Source organism: Lynx canadensis, chromosome F1, assembly GCF_007474595.2.
Source record: "Lynx canadensis isolate LIC74 chromosome F1, mLynCan4.pri.v2, whole genome shotgun sequence".
Taxonomy (NCBI): domain Eukaryota; kingdom Metazoa; phylum Chordata; class Mammalia; order Carnivora; family Felidae; genus Lynx; species Lynx canadensis.
In genome coordinates, this window is record NC_044319.2 from 26,185,298 (window position 1) to 26,203,906 (window position 18,609).

Here is an 18,609-nt window from a genome sequence, read left to right on the forward strand (position 1 = left end):
CTACCACCTGGTACTTTGGGATGTGGCCATCATGAGCAAAAAGGATGCCAGCCCATAAGCTGCACATGAAGAGCCATGTACTGGGCCCTCAAGGGCCCTGTTCCAAGGAGATGCTCTCTGGAGCTGTACAAGTTGGAGGCAGCAGCAGCAGCAGGTCCTCTGGCAGAACCACCAGCCTAGCAGGGAGGGACATGTCTCTTCCCAAGGCAGGATCTCTAATGCTCCAGTGGAACATCTGGCCTAATGTGATTCTACAGACATGGTGTCTTAGAGTGTAAAGTCAGTTTCTTGTTTGTATCTGAGTTCCATCTCTCTCCCACTTCCTTAAGCTTCTAGAGAAGTGGCCACATTGCTGTGGTATATTCCTAGATGAAAGAGCTCCAGAGTTCTGGGTCAGTCTAAACACCAAACAGTAACTATTACTAATGGGTGGAGAAAAAAAAATCAGGCCCCAAAGCTCTGAGTACCCTAATGGCGGGTGACTTCCAATGTATGCTGCTGCTCTGAGCAAGCCATGGGGAATCCACCCATAACTCCAGGGCCAGCCCCCAAATCAGTCATGCCAATAATGCAAATCTAATGCTGAGTACAACTTGTGCCCAATGTGACCTTTTCCCTTGTACTGACAAGAGAACCGGGCAGCTGGGCTGGTGGGGGAAGGGGCCTGGATCCTTCATCATGTATCCTAGAAGTCGCGTTCTTCTTTTTTTTCTAATACCTAGAAGGAACCATGCCACAGTTCCTTCCTATATCAAAGAAGAAGACATTCATTAAGGGTTTGCCTCTCTCCTAAAAATTTGAACCATGTTTAGACAAATTTCTGCATCATTTCCTCAGCTTATCTGATTGGAGGTTTTTTCTAGGCTCTGATAGCAGTTTTGCTGTTCGCTTCCTTCTTGCCCATATATGCTATCCTGCAGGCCACCACTCTGCCTCCTCTGAGCAAACACGCTACTTAACACTTCCTTTCTAGTCATCTGCTCACAAGAAGCCACACGCTTGGAGACACGCAGAAGAACACATAACAAGCCCCACGGTGAAGACTCTTGCCAATCATTCCTCATATTGTTTCGGGACTCCATACTTCCAGGAACCTTCCTTGCCCTTTGACCTCATCATTCCTTTTCCCCTTGGTTCCCTCCTCCGCCTCCCCGGCCCAGCTTCCTCCCCATGTTCTGGCCTCCCTCCTGTTGGTCTCTAGCCCAGAACAAAGGAAGGGGTGGTCTACCTTATATGCCACTTTGGAGGGACATCTCTTGCCGAGGCCTAGCGGTGGTGACATGAGAGTCAGCATTTCATACATCTCAGTGTAATGGATGCGGCCACTGCTCATGGAGGGGTGGTAAGTGGAGACGGGGTGGGTGGGCAGGGCAGGGAAGGAAGTGAGGAGAAGGATGCAGACCAGGAGGAAAGGAGAACAGGCATTCCCAGAGAGCCAAAACAAAACAAACAAAATAATACAGAGAACAGGAGAAGAGAAACAAAACAAAATGGACAAACAGAAAAAGAATAGGAAACCTGTTAATCGAGGCAAATCATACACGGGACTCCATCCTGGTGCGGATTTATATCACGCCCCACACAGACCCGGGAACGTTGGTGGCAACCTCTGGTCCCCCTGACTCTGCTGCGTAGTCATGGGGACGCGTTTTCTCCTCGTGGTCGATTGTTACCTACTTCGCTACTCACTCTATCCATCCTCCATACAACACAAGCCTGTTTTCAATTCCCAGGGCTGTGTGCGAGCGGTATAAAACGGATAGACGGTGCTCCAGCCACGGGTTAGGATTTCTGGCCCCGGCTGGGACGGGGCCCCGACCTGCATGTCAGGCCCTTCTCCTCCTCTGAACCCACAGGCGGAACATCGTGTATCCCCCTCTGTGGTGTGTGTGCGAAAGGAGGCGGCAACTTGCACTGAAAGTGGCGCGCTACTTTTCGGAGCCGGCCGGTTGCTTCCACCTGGCTCTGCGGGGAAGAGTGCTCTCTACTCCGGGCATGCCCCAGGGCGATGGCATGCTGGGGACAGAAGAGACCAAACCAGGAGGAGGAAGAGCATCTCGCATGCCATGCTGCCCTCCCGGCTCTCCCCACATGCGGCTGCAGGTTTCACCGGGGCGGAGTTTAAAGAGTCTCAGCAGAGGCAGCTGTTTGGCCTCCTGAGTACAGGAATCACTGTGTCACCACCCCACGCCAGCTCCTTCCCATTGCCCCGGCTGGCATCTTCCTGGGCCTAAGTCTTCTGCCAGCTGCCGGACTGAGCTACGCCCAGAGAGCCCACCCTTCTCTCCTGCGGCACCAGGAGATGCTTCCTTAGCTAGCGGGTTTGGCCTCGGACGGTGGCTTGGCAGAGCCGCTCCTGTTCCAGTTCCCAGGGTCTGGCAGAGTTGAAGAGGGGGTCCTATGTGCCCCTGAGCAATGTCCTTGGTCTCACAAACAAGCAGTGATGTCGCAGTTATGACAGGCCCCCTCGATCCCCTCAATGCTACACATAAGACCCCTAAGGCAAGAAATCTGCTCGGGAGCCTCCGCTGCCCTACAGAGACCTTCGCAGACCCCCTGAGCTACTGCATTCTTCTACACACCCCAAGTCTACCCTCTCTTACCACTCTCACCTCCTGCCCTGATTCATTATGGTTTCTCCCCTCCTTTCTGTCCTCAGGCTTTTACAATCCTTTCTGACCAAACTATCCAGGGGCTGGAGAATGGGCGGAGGTAGGGACAACTAGAGTCACATTTTGCTACATTGCACATGGGAGGATGCTGCTGCTTTTCACCAAAAGGAGGTTCTCTGTTCTCCAGTGAAGACGTCTGCATTCTCTGGAGGACGGGGAGGTCCTTCTGGTGAAATCTACAGATTAAGATGGAGTGGGGAGAGGGAGAGAGACAGAGTGTGTGTGTGTGTGTGTGTGTGTGTGTTTGTGTGTGCGTACACATGACTGAGTGTGTGCATGTGCAGAAAAGTGAGAGAGGTCAAATCAGCCTTCCATATCAAGTCCTTTTTTCTGCCTTCCCCCCAAAATGTGCCCTTCTTCCTTCTGTAACAGCTGCTGGTTCTGGGAGTGTTTGGACCTCTTTAAACTCAAAGGAAAGCAACATGAAGGTTCCCTCATGTGGCGCAGCGGTGGTGGAGCAGAACGGAGAGGTGGGTTCGAAGTGGCACCCCACCGCCGGTCATGGCTGGGGACTGGGAGGCAAACCTTGCAAGCCACCCTGTAGGGGCAGTTCTCTCCCAGGCCCAGAGGCGGCGAGATCACCCGCACTAATTTGTACATATCCTTATACGGGATCCTGCCGCTGTAAAGGAAGCACAGGTGGGTTAATAGGACACTCAGAGAAGGGTGGGGAAGACAGGACAGTTTAGCCATGATGTTGAGGGCTGGAAGACGGAGAGCAGCTTTTTCCCTCCGGCCTGGTAAAACCCAACCAGGAGAGACTGAGAGCAGTGAGCCTCAGAGAACCATCACCTTGCTGAACTGCACCGCCCCCAATTTTCTAAGGAAATCAGAACCCATCCAGTGCCCAGAGGGGCTGCTGCATGATCAAGAGCACCCCGAGACACCTATCTGGCCCACACTTCGTCAGATGCAGAAAATGGACTCTGGCTCGAGCCAGGCCTTGAAGAGCACAGCCTGAGAGTTCACACAAATGCCTCTGACAGCTGTCAAGAGCAGATGCCAGGCTGCCGTGAAGTGGACTGCCCAACTGTTTGCTTTTCGCAGACATTGATTACAGTCAGTTACTCAGACCCACTTGTCAGGGGCAGTGGGAAGTCAGCATCTTTCCGCAGACTGTGAGAGACAAATTTCCCATTAGGCTAATTAGCAAGGAGCTCAGTTGGCACAAGGGAATTTGCAAAGGGCTTTGCTTCTCTTGGTGGCAGATTGTTCCTGAGTTCAGCTTGGGCGAGCTCTGCTCTCTCGGTGGGAGCCCGCCTGGATCTGTGCTGGGAGAGCAGCCTGGGAGGGAGCCGTGGACACTCTCCTTCCGGCTCTGCTCCTGCCGGCCAGCCCACAGGCAGCCTGGTCAGATCCAGCCAGAATTCCAGGAACAAGGTGACCTATCTCACCAACCTTCTTTCACAAGGGCCTGCTAGAGAGTCCTGGCTTTCCGTGAGAAGGACAGAATCAACAACTGATTCCTTTTCAGCAGCTAAAGCATCTGCTCTTTCAGAGACCAGAACAAGGAAGCAACATCCCAGTATGGACCACGGTTTCCAATGGAAATTATAAACACACATGTCCACCTCTGAGCATCCAGTCCTTGCCAGCTGCCACGTGAGGCTTTGCCCCAGCTTTACTCTTTCCAGCCTTTTTTTGATTTTGGTGTTAATTCCTCCTCTTTTTCTAAATAACAGCTCATCGATACTTCAAGTCTCTTGATTCTTGAGAGGAAGTTCATTTAACCATTTGCTCTTTGTTTCTTACTGAGATTGGGATGCGGGTGGGTTGGTACTGCCTACAGGCTGGTGTTCCCTGCATCCTGTATGAGTCTTCTTTTTGAACACATTATCCCTGTTAGTTCTTTCCCCTGCATCTCAAAAAGAAGGCCAATGAAACTCTAACCAGAACATGACGCTGTGAATTTCAAAGCAGAAGAGATTCTCCATTCTATTTTTGCTCTCTCACAGCTCCTATATCTGAGTCTCATGTTTTTTTTTTTTTTGTTGTTGTTTGTTTGTTTGTTTTAGTCCTCATGGAATCATTTCTTCCCAGCAGCTAGAATGAGTCGGGAGGAACACATTTAATGCACATAGTATTTGGGTCCCAAGATAATATGAAAGCACAGGAAGCTGTGGTTTCAGAGAGCTAAAGACACCTGAGTGAGGCCAGGTGAGCAATGAACTTCTCTGCTAGCAGTTCTCCTCTCAGGTTGAGTGAAGACATCCCTTCTCAGGCTCCCAATCCCATGGCCATCCATGCTTTCCAAACCAATTTTCCATAGTTTCTGGTTGTTTTCCTGTATAGTTATTGTCAGTTATAACAACAGTTACATACATGATTTCATATCATCCTACTACCACCCTTCAAAGCAGGCAGGTATCAACACCATTTACAGATGAGGAAGCTCAGAGTAGTTAAGTGACTTGTCCAAGGCCACAGGGCTGATTTGATGCAAGCCCTGGCTACATTCCCTCTAGCACAGCACCCATGGCTTTCTAAGCAGCCCATCTACCAGAAAGTAGATCCAGAGAGGAAAAGCTGTTGCTCAGCCATCGTAATAGGAATGGATTTAGAGAACTCTGTGCCCTAAGTCATTAATAATTACTGAGGGGAAGAGGAATTCTGATTCACTCTTCTGACATTTGACCCAAGTTCAACAGCCTCACAGGAGGGAAGATTTTAGGATGAGTCTCAGATTATGAAGGGGCTCCAGGTGGAAGCAACGTGGGCCATTCCTGTGAAGGATGGCATTTCTTGTAGTATTTTCAGAGGGGGACCAGAATGGGTAGATTGGTGAGATAAGATCCTAGAACTAAAATGACATGGGACAGAAAAGTTCCTGTGAAGGAAGTGCTTATAGAACAGTCACCCTGTCCTCAACCGTGAGGGGCCAAAATGCTGTTTCTGTCCTCTAAAGCAGGGATCGGCAAACTTATTTGGTAAAGGATCACGTAATGCTTTGTATTTTGAGGGTCACACTGTCTTTGTCACAACTACACAACTCTTCCTTATGGTGTGAAAACTGCCACAGACTATACATAAATGAGTGGATGGCTGTGTTCTAATAAGCTTTACTCACACAAACAGGCAGTGGACCATGTTTAGCCTTGAAGCTGAAGTTTGCCAACCCCTGCTCGGAAGCCCAGGAGGCACATCATCTGAGAAATACTGGACGGTGAAAGAAATCGGGGGAGGTTATTCATGCAAATTCCTGCCATTTAATTCAATTCTGTATATAAAAATCCTTAAGTGTTTAGGGGATCAGTTGGAAGAACAGCCTGCTCAGTTTTCTACATAATTTTAGTTAATCTCAAACCATGTCTTTCGAGAGGGATGAGTGAGATAAAATGCTAATGTCACTTACTGTGATGGCCAGATGTTCTGGCCCAGAAGACCCCTGTCAACCCACCCCTCTCCCCATCCCAATGACTCAAAGGAGTCCACTAACCACTGGTAGGGAAGAAAAAGAAAAAGATTACTGGAAGCCCCTCTGGTTATTGAAACCAAGCACTCTGAGGTGCAGACTGTGTGATGAGATTGGCAAAGAAAAGGAAGGCCTGTCACAGAAGGAATGAGAGGGAAAAGGAAGATAAAGAAGCTATGTTTTTGTTGGCTGGCTGGATACCAGAGCCAATCTGAGGGCCTGAGCTCTTCCCCAGGCCAGGACTGAGAGGAATCTCCTCTCCTTCTGTAACAGGCAGACCTTTAGGTGGCTCTGGTTCCAACCCCTTCCTTGGGAACCCCACAGGCCCTTGATATGGGCCCCACTGGGATGGTCGAGAGGCCTACGCACCATGCAGCTCTGTCATATTCTGCCCAGACGCGGACAAACTCGTCCAAGTGGTGAGGCCCTAGGATGGATGAGTCCCGAGTCAGGTACTCAAAGTTGTCCATGATGACGGCCACAAACAGGTTGAGCATCTGGAGAGCATGGGGGAGAAGAGGAGTTAGGTAGTGCAAACAAACCTAACACAGTAAAACAGGTTTCAAGGCCAATAAAGAATTGAAAAGTGTGTGAGGCCGAAGTTCCTAACTAAAGCCCTATTCATCTTGTTGAATGCCACATGTTTTCATCAGAATTTCCACACATTTCACTATGTATTATTTCACTCTTCAATGCCACTTTATATTTGGAAAGAACCCCACAAAAAGAGTCACTTCATTATCTGTTCAATTAATTTGTTATTGCAGCAGAGGGAGCAGTAAGAGCGACAACATTCTCGAAGTCAAGGCCTGACACCAATCCTCCCTTCTAGCCTCCCCCACCCCAAACCCTGCTCCACAAAAGGAGCCAACAGAACTGGTAAGATGTCTTAGAGCTGACTGCGTAGCTTACTGTGTGAAGACCTGGAAGCCGCTCACGCCCTGAAGTGGCTTCCAAGACCCTGTTGTCTCACTTATTTGCACAACATTTGCACAGCATTTATTGTGCACCCACTGTGCTGCAGAGATCCAGGTGCTAAGGATGGGAAGTAAGAAAGTTTTGTCCAGAGATACATTCCTATGCCTAGCACATTGCTTAAAACAGAGCAGACCTTCACCTGTTCCTTGAATATTCTTAAAGACTTAGTATTTAGCACAGACTGTGATGTATGAGGAACACACAAAAGGTGTAAAATTTTTTATGAGCCATTTAAGAAGCATACACAGACAGGTTACAACGGGACCAGAAAGGGGTATGAATGTGAATTTCGTATCATTTCCAGTTCATGAAATATTATCCATCTTTTATTTTTTCCTTAACCATTTAAGAATGTAAAAACCACTAGCTCATGGGCCATACAGAAAGAGGTGGCAAGCCAGATATGATCCACGGGCTATAGTTCCCCCCATTTCTGGTCTCAATTTTGCAGTAGGCAACAGAATCCACTAAAGGGGTTTGAACCAGGATAAAGACCTAGATATATTTTATCCAGAAGGAGCCCCTGGAAGCAGGGGAGAGTTTTGTGGTGCTTCTGAACCAAGGCAGTAGCAGGAGAGTAGTATAGATAGGAGAATCGAAGGACATGGTATTGACAGAACCAGACCACCTGAATAGCACTGTTTTATTGTTTCTTGGCTGCCTAGAACTCATTTACTATATATCTGGTCTCTTGAGGACCACCCCCCCCCATACCCAGTTAATATGGTTCAGTGGGGTACCACCTATGACCCAGGTCTCAATCAGTCACTGAACCCCATTTTCCTGGGCCACAGTGATTGGTGATCCAATCAAGGCCAATAAAATGGTATTGAACCTTCTGGGCAATAGACTTGTTCTTCCCTGTGAGTCTTGAATGTGTGAGGACTGGGGTCTAGAGCTGCTGCTACAGCCATCTTGGAGCCAGAGGCTGGGGGTGTTTGGAAAAGAGCTCACAGGGAGGAGCCTGGAGGAAGAGATCCATAAATAAAGAAACTTGGTCCTGGTGATGTCATCTGAGGGCCAGATCAAGCCTGCTAATGCCTCTCCTGTCCCAAGACTCTTCATTTACATATGCCTGTAAAATCCCTTTTTGCTTAGGCCAGATGTAGCCTCGTGTCCTGTCTTTCACGAGTGAAGGAGTCCTGCCTGAGAGACAGAACTGCCTGAGGGGACAAGAGGATTGGATCTCTGTTGATTCCCAGGCAAAATGGCCAGGTGGATGGAGGTGCCAGATATGCAGACGGCATATAAGATAAGGAGAAAGTCTGGAGACAGGACGTGGTTGGAGTCTTCTCCGCAATACAGACAGACTGCTGGCTGTTTCCTAACAACCAGTCTCATTCCTGCTTGCCTTCCTGTTTTCCTCTGTCCCACTGCCTAGAATACAAGCAGATGCCTAGCCGTGTAGCCCCCGGAGGTGATGTCTGGGGTGCTCACCACTCTGTGGAATGACCGAAACAAGCCTGTACTGCCTTCCTCCAGACTTCACTGGTGTGCAAGAGAAACAAACATCTCTTTTGGTTAAGTCACTGTTATTCAGGGAGTTCTGTCTCATGAAACCTGAACCTAATCATGGGCTGGGCCTTTCTTTCTGTCACTGAGATTGGAGCCGCCGTGAATACATATATTCAATCACTGCCTGGGTTCTAAAGGGGTTTCCACATAACCACACGTTTGTTTTACACTCCTTTCAAGGTACTTATTATTAATGTTAATAAAACAGTATTATCCTCGCTTCATATTTGTATAGTCTTTTATAGCGTGGTGTGCACACTCACACCTATTATTTGCTTTAATGCTCCTCTCACCTTGTGAGGCAGGCTTAATTATCATCAGCCCTTCGAGGGCACATGTGCCTCCAAGGACGCATTTGTATTCTCACCTCCAAGCACACAGCCTGGCTCATCACAGCAGATCAGTAAGTCTAGAGTGGTTGGTTTGAGTTAAGAAGCTGTGTGACTTGCCCCAGGTCACAAAGTCGGTCTCATGCAGGGCTGAGATTTGAAAGCAGATCATCTCATCCTGAATATAGCCTCTTTAAAAATAACATTAATGTGAATTATGCAGCACCCTCCATCTCAAAATTCTGAGTACCTTTATAGTCTCTAATTAATTTTCCAGTTATATCTTGGTTTCTTTTAAATATTTATTATTAAACACTTACACCATGTAGGATAAAGCTGAGCTGTCCACATGCCCTTCTACCTGCTCCGTATCACCCCTACAGCAGCCCCGTCAACAAGCACTCATACCCCCGTATGCCTTTCTCCCTTGGACTCCAGCCGACAGAGTGACTATAACCCACTCACAGTTTCTCCCCAGGGCCTCTAAGACACTGTTTTGTGTTCTTTTTCATCGAAAACCTTTCACACCCCCAAGAAGAGAGTGTATTCAAACAAATCCCCGCTCACCATGAAAATAATACCCTTATATCGACTCATTTTCCCTCCCATTTACAGAAGCTACAAAAGGGAAAGTGTCTTGGCCATTCTAGAACAGCAACAAAGCCAAGACACAAGGCAGGCTACCCAAGTCTCTTGCTGGCTCACTCTCTGCTACGTTAACCTGCTGACCACCCTCCAAAGTCTGCCTGCAAGCTGCTTTTCCACACCAGAGAGCTAGACATGTGGCAAATCTCCTCATGATCACTTTAGGGAAGTAGAAACGCTTGGCCATGAGATAATTCACTTGCTGCACGGCTGTGAAATTAACCACTTTTCAGTGGTATTGCCTTAGTTTTAGACTTGTTCAGCGAGTGACATTAGCAGCGAAGCCAAGCTGAGGGGTGTCAGGGTGGCCAGAAACATCAGACCGACCCTTTAACCTATCTGGTAGCACCTTGTCCATGACTGTGCAGGGCAGGGATGTCTGGATGCTGGTGTGCTAACTCATGCTTTCTTCCAAAAAGAATTAAGAAGGCCATCTAGGGCTTCTCACCATTTTCAAAGTGGGTATGCTTCACCTATATCACTTAATATTTACTAATGCCCAAAACAGTCCATTCCCTTTCATGCCTCTCAAGCTGGCCAACTGTCATCAAACAAAATGACAGAAGAGAGATCACATCTATTACATCGTATATTGTCATCACTCTACCTCATTAATGCTACCACTTTGTACTTCCAAGGTACCTTTTCTCTTTTGAAAGTCTCCAAAAGAGAGATAAGATATTCTTAGTCCTCCCTGTAAGATACTATACCTGAAGTATAGAGAAGACAGATTTACTCCAGGTCACAACAGATTCAACATGAAGCTCAATACTCTATTCCCTAAACTCCACTCCACTTGTTGTTCCTTCTCACAGTAATCCTTCCCTAGAAGCAGCAAGAAATGTCCAGTGTCAGCCATGGGAAGTCACCCACCCAGGAGTTGGCTAAGGATCCTGGCCTTTAAAAGTTCCTTGGGAGGGGACCTGGGTGGTTCGGTTGGTTGATCATGCGACTCTTGATCTCGGCTCAGGTCATGATCTCATGGTTCATGAGTTCGAGCCATGCATCGGGCTCTGTACTTGATGGTGTGGAGCCTGCTTGGGATTCTCTCTCCTCTCTCTCTCTGCTCCTCCCTGCTCTCTCTTTCAAAATAAATAAGAGTTTCTTGGAGGATGGGGCGGGATAGGGTAGAGTAGGCCACATCTCAAGCCAAGAGCACAGGGTTTGCTCACCAAGAAGGAGCAGAAGAAGATGAAGGAGACAAAGTAAACATAGGCCAGATCGGTGCCACAGCGCTCATTCTCATTCTGCCCTGATGGCGCAGTGGTGTCGGGCTCACAGCCTTTCTCCCCGAGGCACGACAGCATTATCTCCTGCCAGGCCTCACCTGTGGCACTCCTGAGCCCAAAAGAGATTTTGGTTAGTAGTATCAGGTCTGCGTGTCTCATCCTCTCCTTGGCCCTCTTCCCCAACTCACCCACCCCTTTCTCTTCTCTGCAGGTTCCTTTTGTGACCAGTTAGTGTCCCTCCAGTACTTTCTATCCAGAGAAGAGGGCCCAGGAGGTCTCTCTTGGGCTCTGTCACCTCACCCACTGCTTCTCTGTCTTTTCAGGAGTCTCTGCTGACAGTGGTAGAGATAGTGATGGGACTCTCTAGGGCCACATAAACCTGGCCATCCAGAGTTTTGGCCCTTAAATGGAATTTGGTCCGCAGGAAACTGTCTCCACCCTCCCTACTCAGAGTCCTGGCATGCGTGTTCTGAACTTGCAATTTACAAACTAACCTCTGAGTCAAAGATGTCAAGGAAACTTTCTCTTGTCATCAGAGCATTTTTTCAGAGGCACTGGACCTCCCCACCCCTGCCTCTAGTCTACTGTACATCCTGATAGGATCAGAACACACAGAACAAGGAGACAAATAGGAGGAGGAGGCAGAGTAACTCTGTCTCCCTCGACAAGAGAGCCGCAGTATAAGAGGTTTGCATCCAGATACCTGAAGAGTAACATGAGGGACCCGAAGAAACTCCGGAAGTTGTTGTGTCGGTTGATGTGACTCTCCTCATCTAATTTTATGTTTCCGAATACCTTGAAGAGAAAAACAAAAAACAAAGAGCATGACTTGAGCTGTGTGATGTGTCCTGCATATGAATATTAGATGCACCTCATCTAATGGGGTTGGCAAATCTATATGCATGGCCTTTCCCAATGGTCCAATCCTGAAGCAGACAACTCAAACCCAGATAGGCTGATGGATCCCATGCTCCCGGCCTGACATGAACAAGTAATTATATTCTTCTGCAGCAGAGAGGACCAAAGACCACAGAAGGCAAGATCTTTTTGAAGTCATTCTGCCTGTACGTAGTTCCTCCCACACCTAATTTGGTCTTTTTATTTCCATGGTACCTGTCACCATGGTACTCAAGCAGTCTATCAAAGACATACCCCATAACAGAAGTGCAGGGAAGGAGCTACCCCTGTCTTTCTGTCTCAGGTAGTAATGATTGGAATATTTGTATTTGTAGAACATGTGATTGACAGCTTGGGCAGGTGCGGCCCTGGAATTTGCAAGTGGTTTGGGTCACAGAGGGGCACCTCTATCTTCCTTGGATATGTTTCCATCCAGAGAGTCCAATTTCAGAAAGTCAAAACATCTATAATCTAGAGTCCATGACAATGAATGCACACAAAGCAAAGTCCAGACCAATAGGATGAAGAAAGTCAGAAAAACTGGATACTTAGAAAAGGAGAAAGAATGGGCAGACCTGGCTATAGAATGAATTTGCTAATCTGCTTTCGGTCTTTGAGCCCAGAATGTGGTCACCATGCAAATTCACATGAAAGAAAAAAAAGAAGGGAAAACTCAGAGATCTTTATCCACAGACAGTGAATAATGTTGAACTCTGAGACCCTAAGTTTCTTCGGATGAGAGGGGTACCCTTCCACATGGACTTTCCTCCCAACCATGTTTCAGGTATCAGGATCTATTCCTACAAGTCAATGATGGTACAACTGAAGGCTTACAGGTCACTTTTCCAGCCCTTTGAGACACTTTCCAGACTATATTTAACATACTTCAGTTTATCTAATATATGCTAAATGGAACACATTTTCCCCCGAACAGTTTTTAGAATGTGCAGTTGAGGAACGATCTCTGCCCCCAGCTATTTTACTCAAGTCACTCCCACTGACACCTGCTTTGGGGATTTGTTCTCCACACGGTTTTTCAAAACCCAAATACTACTTGTCTCTCAGGGAGAACGGAAGTGGCAAGGTAGGCAGCACAGGGGAAGAAAGGAAGGAGGAAGATAAGAGGGTGGAGGGCCCACAAACAGACAGACAGTAGAACTGAAAAAATCCCCAACAACCACATTTAGTTCCAGGCACCCCGGGAGGAAACTGTCATACATCCTTATACCTGTGTTCACATCACCTTCTCTCCTTTTCACTCTCTTGGCCCAACATCTGCAATTTATCACATCACATCCACACAACTTACAATGATTTTTCTACCTCTGACAGTCCTGAAACCACCATTAATTGTCCTCACTATGATTTTCTCAAACACCTTATCCAGCTATCAACTAGTGGGAGGGCATGCTGTGATTTTGCATGAGGTATGTGTGTAATAGTCAAAGAAACTGAAGCTGTTTTGAATCGACTATAGTTCTTAAGCCAAAAATGTATAAATACATATTTATTGTGAAGGCAGTTTTTAAAATCCCACCTTCTATTTATTTATTCATTTTTTATTTTTTAGCTTTTCACTTAGTCCTTGTCCCAGACCAAATTTCCTACACCAAAAGAGCATGAAAGAAAAAGAAGAGATACTGAGACCCACCAGAACGCTTAACAGAAGTACAAGCTTAAATCTACTTTCACTTGGAATCACAGAACTTTAGAACATAAAATGACCTGTGAAGACATCTATCCAACTCGTCTATGGTTCCGGTGAGGGTGTTAAGGCCCAGAGAGGTTCAGTGACTTGACCAAGTTTGTAGAGCTGGTCAGTGGAGGAGCTGAGGCAGAAAGCCTCACCTCCTAATGATCTGTGCCCCTGGACTGTTTCCCATACCCAGCAAGTTACTCCTTCCTTCCCTCTTCAGATTCCTCTGCAAAATTCTCTTCTTCCAAGATGACTGTGAAAGTTCAGAATAATGGTTCTTCTCACAGATTCATCCTGTTCCTATCTATTTTTCCAATACTGGTCTCCTGCCTTTATGTCTTTCTGTTTGGATGGATCCCTCTACTTTGTTGTGACTATACCAGATACAATTTCTCTAGCCACAAGCTACGTATCTGCATTGTGCACAGTGTGGGGTTTCTATCATGCAACAGGAGGAGGATGGCTCTCTAAAGGCAAGTCACAGTGGGAAAGCCATTTGTGTCCCTGTGTAATGGAAACAGTACTCCTATTTTGGGGGAAGAAGTCTAAGGGAAATAAGATATTAGACATCACAGTTATTGTAAATATCACAATTTCATGACTGAACAGCTCCCACTTCCCACCAACGGGTCAAATAAATACTTGTATTTGCTTGTTGGTGGGAGGAGAGAGAACATGTAGTACACTAAGAATATGGGTTGTACAGCAGACAGAGCTGAGATTTAATTAAACTCAGCTCTCCCACTTACTGGGACCTTGAGTATGTTATAAGTTACTTAACCATGTTAAGCGTCAGTGGAGACAATGAAACCCACCCATAAACATTTTCACATCACTTTCAAATACGTTAGTCACGTATTGTGCGTGTGCCTGCAGACAGGGAGGAAGAGTGGGGTTAGAACATTTTGGAGAGTGTTTGGCACACCCAGGAATTCAGGTATTGGTAAACGGCATTATCATCATTATCAGCAATAATGCTAATAGTTTAGTACTAGAGATGGTGTTATTCTAGTTTATTTTGACTGAAGATGAAAGGAAGTAAGAGCTATTTTAATCATGGACAAAAATTTAAGTTTCATTTGGCTGTTCAAGAACATTTAAATTCTAGAATCAAATATTTGAGAGTTAGAAGGGACTTAATAGACATCATCAAGCTGATCGTAAATTTCCATAGGGATTCTGCTTACAGCACAGCTCTGACGCCATCATGGCATTTCTCCTGAAATATCTTCATTAAAGGAGAACTCACTACTTCTCAACCAAGTCTCACGCTTTTTGATACTTGACATTCTATTGTATTTTGGGAGAACAAAAATCTCTCCAGTAATACAGTTAGGAGATGAACAAAATTAAGAAGTGCATGCAAGAGAGAGGAGCATAAAGAAGAGACATTTCAGAGATGCTTTGGCAAAAGGCTGCTGACACAGCAAGCATGGGAGATGTGTGCAGTGGCTCTAGATGGCAGGCACTGTTGAGAAGGCAGCTGGCAGTCCAAAGGCAGCCAGACTGCCTGACTGCAGGAGACTGCCACTTGGCTGAATTTCCATGCTAGGGTTTAGTCTCAACATCTCCAAGTCAGAAAGTTAGCCCCCCTGAAACAAGCAGACAGTCCAGTGTGTCTAACTGGATATGTTCATGGGATGTGTCACTGACTGTTTATAGTAGGAGTCCACCTTCCACAAATGACAGTCACTTTAGGAAGATCTTATGACATCTTCTGCTCAGTGGACCTCTGGCTACCTGCATAAATATCCAGGATGGAAACATGGCCCTTGGGTGTCCCTAGAATTAGGCAGGCTGCTAGGATCCCTTTGAGTTGTTCCCAGTGGTAGGTCTTAGGGTGTAAATCTTAGCCATTCAAGACTTAACTCAGATATATTTTGTGCTGTTGTGTATGAGGGAACAACCATCTGACCTTCTTTTAGGTCTAGCTCAAATATGGGAGATGCTGAGAAATGGATCATCATGAGCCTCACCTCCTCCTTGGTCTTATGCGAGACCTCTCTGGCTAAGAACAGTGGTGTCACTTTTGCTTTAGCCCTACTGTTGTGTTCACAGAAGTCCCACTACTTGTAAGTCAGCACCATGATCTGATAACCTCAGATGAAACCCCTGTACCAGATTTGTACTGCAAATACCTTGGTAACCTGAGTGGGGAACCGTGCATTCCCAAGGTGACATTGCAATAAGATCTTGGGAGCATGCCCATAGGCAAAAAGGGGTTCGAAGCACCCTCCACCTTGGATGCTAAGGCTGGTGAGCCAGTGACAATCTGTCACTGTCCCCAACCAGGCCCCAATATACCAGCTCACCTGCATCCCGATGATGGCATAGATGAAGAAAAGCATGGCAATCAAAAGGCAGACGTAGGGGAGGGCCTGGAGAGAAAGCAGAGATAGGACCATGAATTCAAAGGGAGGCAGCTCACAGGCTCCACACCCACAGTTACAGGCAGTACTAGAACTCTTGCCCTGAAGCCGATTTTAGTGGAAGGCTGGGACTCCCTATTCCCTGGGGCTATTCTGATTTGGAGTGCCACACTTCTGCAGATGTCCATGTCCTCTGACAAATATGTAAGCTATTGTCCATAGACAGACTTGTCATTTACTTTCTGTCAAGAATGTTCATTCACCCAGAAGTGTGGCCCAGATCTCTAAGGAGAGCTAGGGAAACTTCCTGGGCTTGAGATTCATCCCACTTTGCATGCAGAATATTAATAACCGGGGCAATTGTGATGCAAATTACACAGAAAGCACCTAGACTGGGTCCTCAAATACCTATGTTACCCCTTCCCACTCCCTCACTCAATGCCAAGCCCATAATAGGGAATCTGGAAGCAAAGAAGCCAGCTAGGGGTCTCAGTTGTTTGTCAGTTCCTAGAAGACCCCTTCATCTTCCGATGAAACTCTTTTTCCAATGTTTAAGCCTCCTGGCACTTCATTACATATCATGCAAAATTCCAAAAAGCCCTTTAAGTGTTAGCCATTGCAAAACCCTGCCATGAAGCCATGCGGCACAAAATTCCATATCATGTAAGCTAACTGCCACTGTGGGATGATAACATTTCAATTGTAGGGGTGAAGGGGGCAAGTGAAAGAGATGTGAGGTAGGGAACTGCCTACCTACAGAGAACTGGCTGGGGGAGGATGTAGGGCAATTTCCTTTGGGGGCCAGGGAGGGCTCTATGATTTGGGGGTGATCTCCATGCTGACATGGAAGCCTCTCTCCTTTACCATTCAGGAAGCTTCCTGGAGGACCGTGCAGCTTGCAGTCTCCATTCTATCCTGAGTGTGTGCAATGCGCCTCCCAGGAGACTAGTTGAAGGCTTTCAGACTGCAGGGGCAGGGCAGGGCTTATCAACAGAGCTAACTAAATGAAGAGCCTTGGGAGACTTTTAGAATAGACTTTAGAATAAAGGATAAAATTAAAATGCGACCAAGTTGCCTACAGAATCCCCTCTCCAGTGAGGTGCTGACTCCCAGGATCTATAAGGGAAATGGCTGCCTTTCAAGGGGCCATGTGAAGACTCCGTCTGCTGAAAGGAGAGGGCTGGGAGGCAGGTTTCTTACCACTTGAGGTGCCGCTACCTTCTATCACCTTCTGCTTACTTTCTGCCCTTATTCTACCTTCTACACTCCAAGGTCTCCAGTCCCTAGCTCATCTCTCCCTACCACACCCCGCCAGCTTTTGGGAAAAGATCAAAGATTTATTCTGATCTCCTTTCTTATCATGTTATAAATTCTAACTCAAAATAAGGATAAAGAGGGAAGAACAAAGTAGGAGTCATTGGTTGGAGAACTGAGCTATGGTCACGGCTGGTGGAGGGGGGAGGGCGTGGCTATGCCATGGCCCCCGGGGGGCAGTTTATATTGTGTGGCTCCTTGCTGTGTATTTGCAGAGGGAACCTTTGTTAAGCCGACTTTCAGAAAACAATTTCTATACTGTGTCCTGGGACTGTTCCAAAAAGGAAACACCTATCCATCACAGTGTCACCTAGAGGCTGATTCACCTTGTCTTCACTGTTCTATATTCACTGCAATAAGCCAACCATTTGACCATCAATTTTTGACATGCTTTTCTTTGCCCTCAACAGTATGCAGTTTTACAGAGAACTGGCGAGCATGATAATGTGACAGGCTGACACATATTTCTTGAGAGACTCACTAACTGTAACTTATTCGAAAGGTCTCTAACAAAAAGGTTTTAAAGAGTGGTGTGTGTATCAGATTCTAAATCTGAATTGACCTGAGACTCGGTAAATTCTTGCTAAGGTTTTAGATTTCTCCTCTGTCATGTGGCTTTGGAAAAACTCTTTCCACTGAGGTGAGAATAGATGAGAAACCCCATTGAGAGGGTTATGACACCAAACAATTACTATGGATATGATAAAAATGTCAAGGTTGCTGGTAGGAGCCTGAACATCCTTACAACTCTTCTCATATATCAAACCCGCAGGATCTCAATGGAGAATAAGTCAGTAATGATGGTGTAGGGTGCACACTTTTCCAAATGATGAAGAAGAAATCACTGAATTCACTGGCTTAACCTCTTTAGTTCAATTAAAATACATAAACAATTAAAATAAAGGAGGCAATTTAGTAAATTCATGATTTCTCATCTTTGAATCAATTTCATCAAATTTATTTTTAAAGCACATTCATTGAAAAGCTTTTTTTTTGAGAGAGAGAGAGAAAGCGAACGAGCATGTGTGAGCAGAGGAAGGGCAGAGGGAGAGGGAAAGAAAGAATCTTAAGCAGGCTTCATGGCCAGCATGGAGCCTGACTCGGGACCCAACCTGGGGCTTAATCTCATGACCATAAGATCACAACCTCAGCCAAAATCAAGAGTCGGACACTTAACCAGCTGAGCCACCCAGGTGCTCCCAAAAGCTTTAAGAGGAAATAGTAGGCATTTGGGCAGCACTTAGACTCCCAAAGCCTTAAAAACAGACTATGATATCTGCTACAGCCTGAAGACATTTAAATATGTTTGGAAAACTTCTTTTATAGGAAGTTTCTGTCATTAAAGTGGGTTTCAGGTATCTTTAAAACTTACATTTATTACACATACACCTCTGTGTAGCCCCATGAGACCATTCAAAGAAGCTCACCACATTAACTTTGCCCAAGCATCCTATTAGATAGTAAGACACAGAGGTGACCATTAGCATGCCATACATTCAGGGGTTCAGGAAACACACACTGATGAAGACATGGATGGGACTTATGAATTATCT

At 46.4% G+C, this 18,609-nt stretch overlaps 1 protein-coding gene across 5 annotated transcripts in view; it reads right to left on the bottom strand.

The window, feature by feature from the left end:
* CACNA1E (calcium voltage-gated channel subunit alpha1 E) overlaps positions 1 to 18,609 on the bottom strand; it is a 319,528-nt gene that overhangs the window by 21,172 nt on the left and 279,747 nt on the right. For all 5 annotated transcript variants that reach the window (XM_030302660.1, XM_030302659.1, XM_030302658.1 and 2 more), the window contains 5 exons: positions 15,686 to 15,751; positions 11,484 to 11,575; positions 10,724 to 10,889; positions 6,454 to 6,581; positions 1,229 to 1,325 (listed from right to left, as the gene is read on the bottom strand). In XM_030302660.1, the coding sequence (XP_030158520.1) occupies positions 1,229 to 1,325; positions 6,454 to 6,581; positions 10,724 to 10,889; positions 11,484 to 11,575; positions 15,686 to 15,751 (549 nt within the window). The remainder of the gene's footprint in view (positions 1 to 1,228; positions 1,326 to 6,453; positions 6,582 to 10,723; positions 10,890 to 11,483; positions 11,576 to 15,685; positions 15,752 to 18,609) is intronic.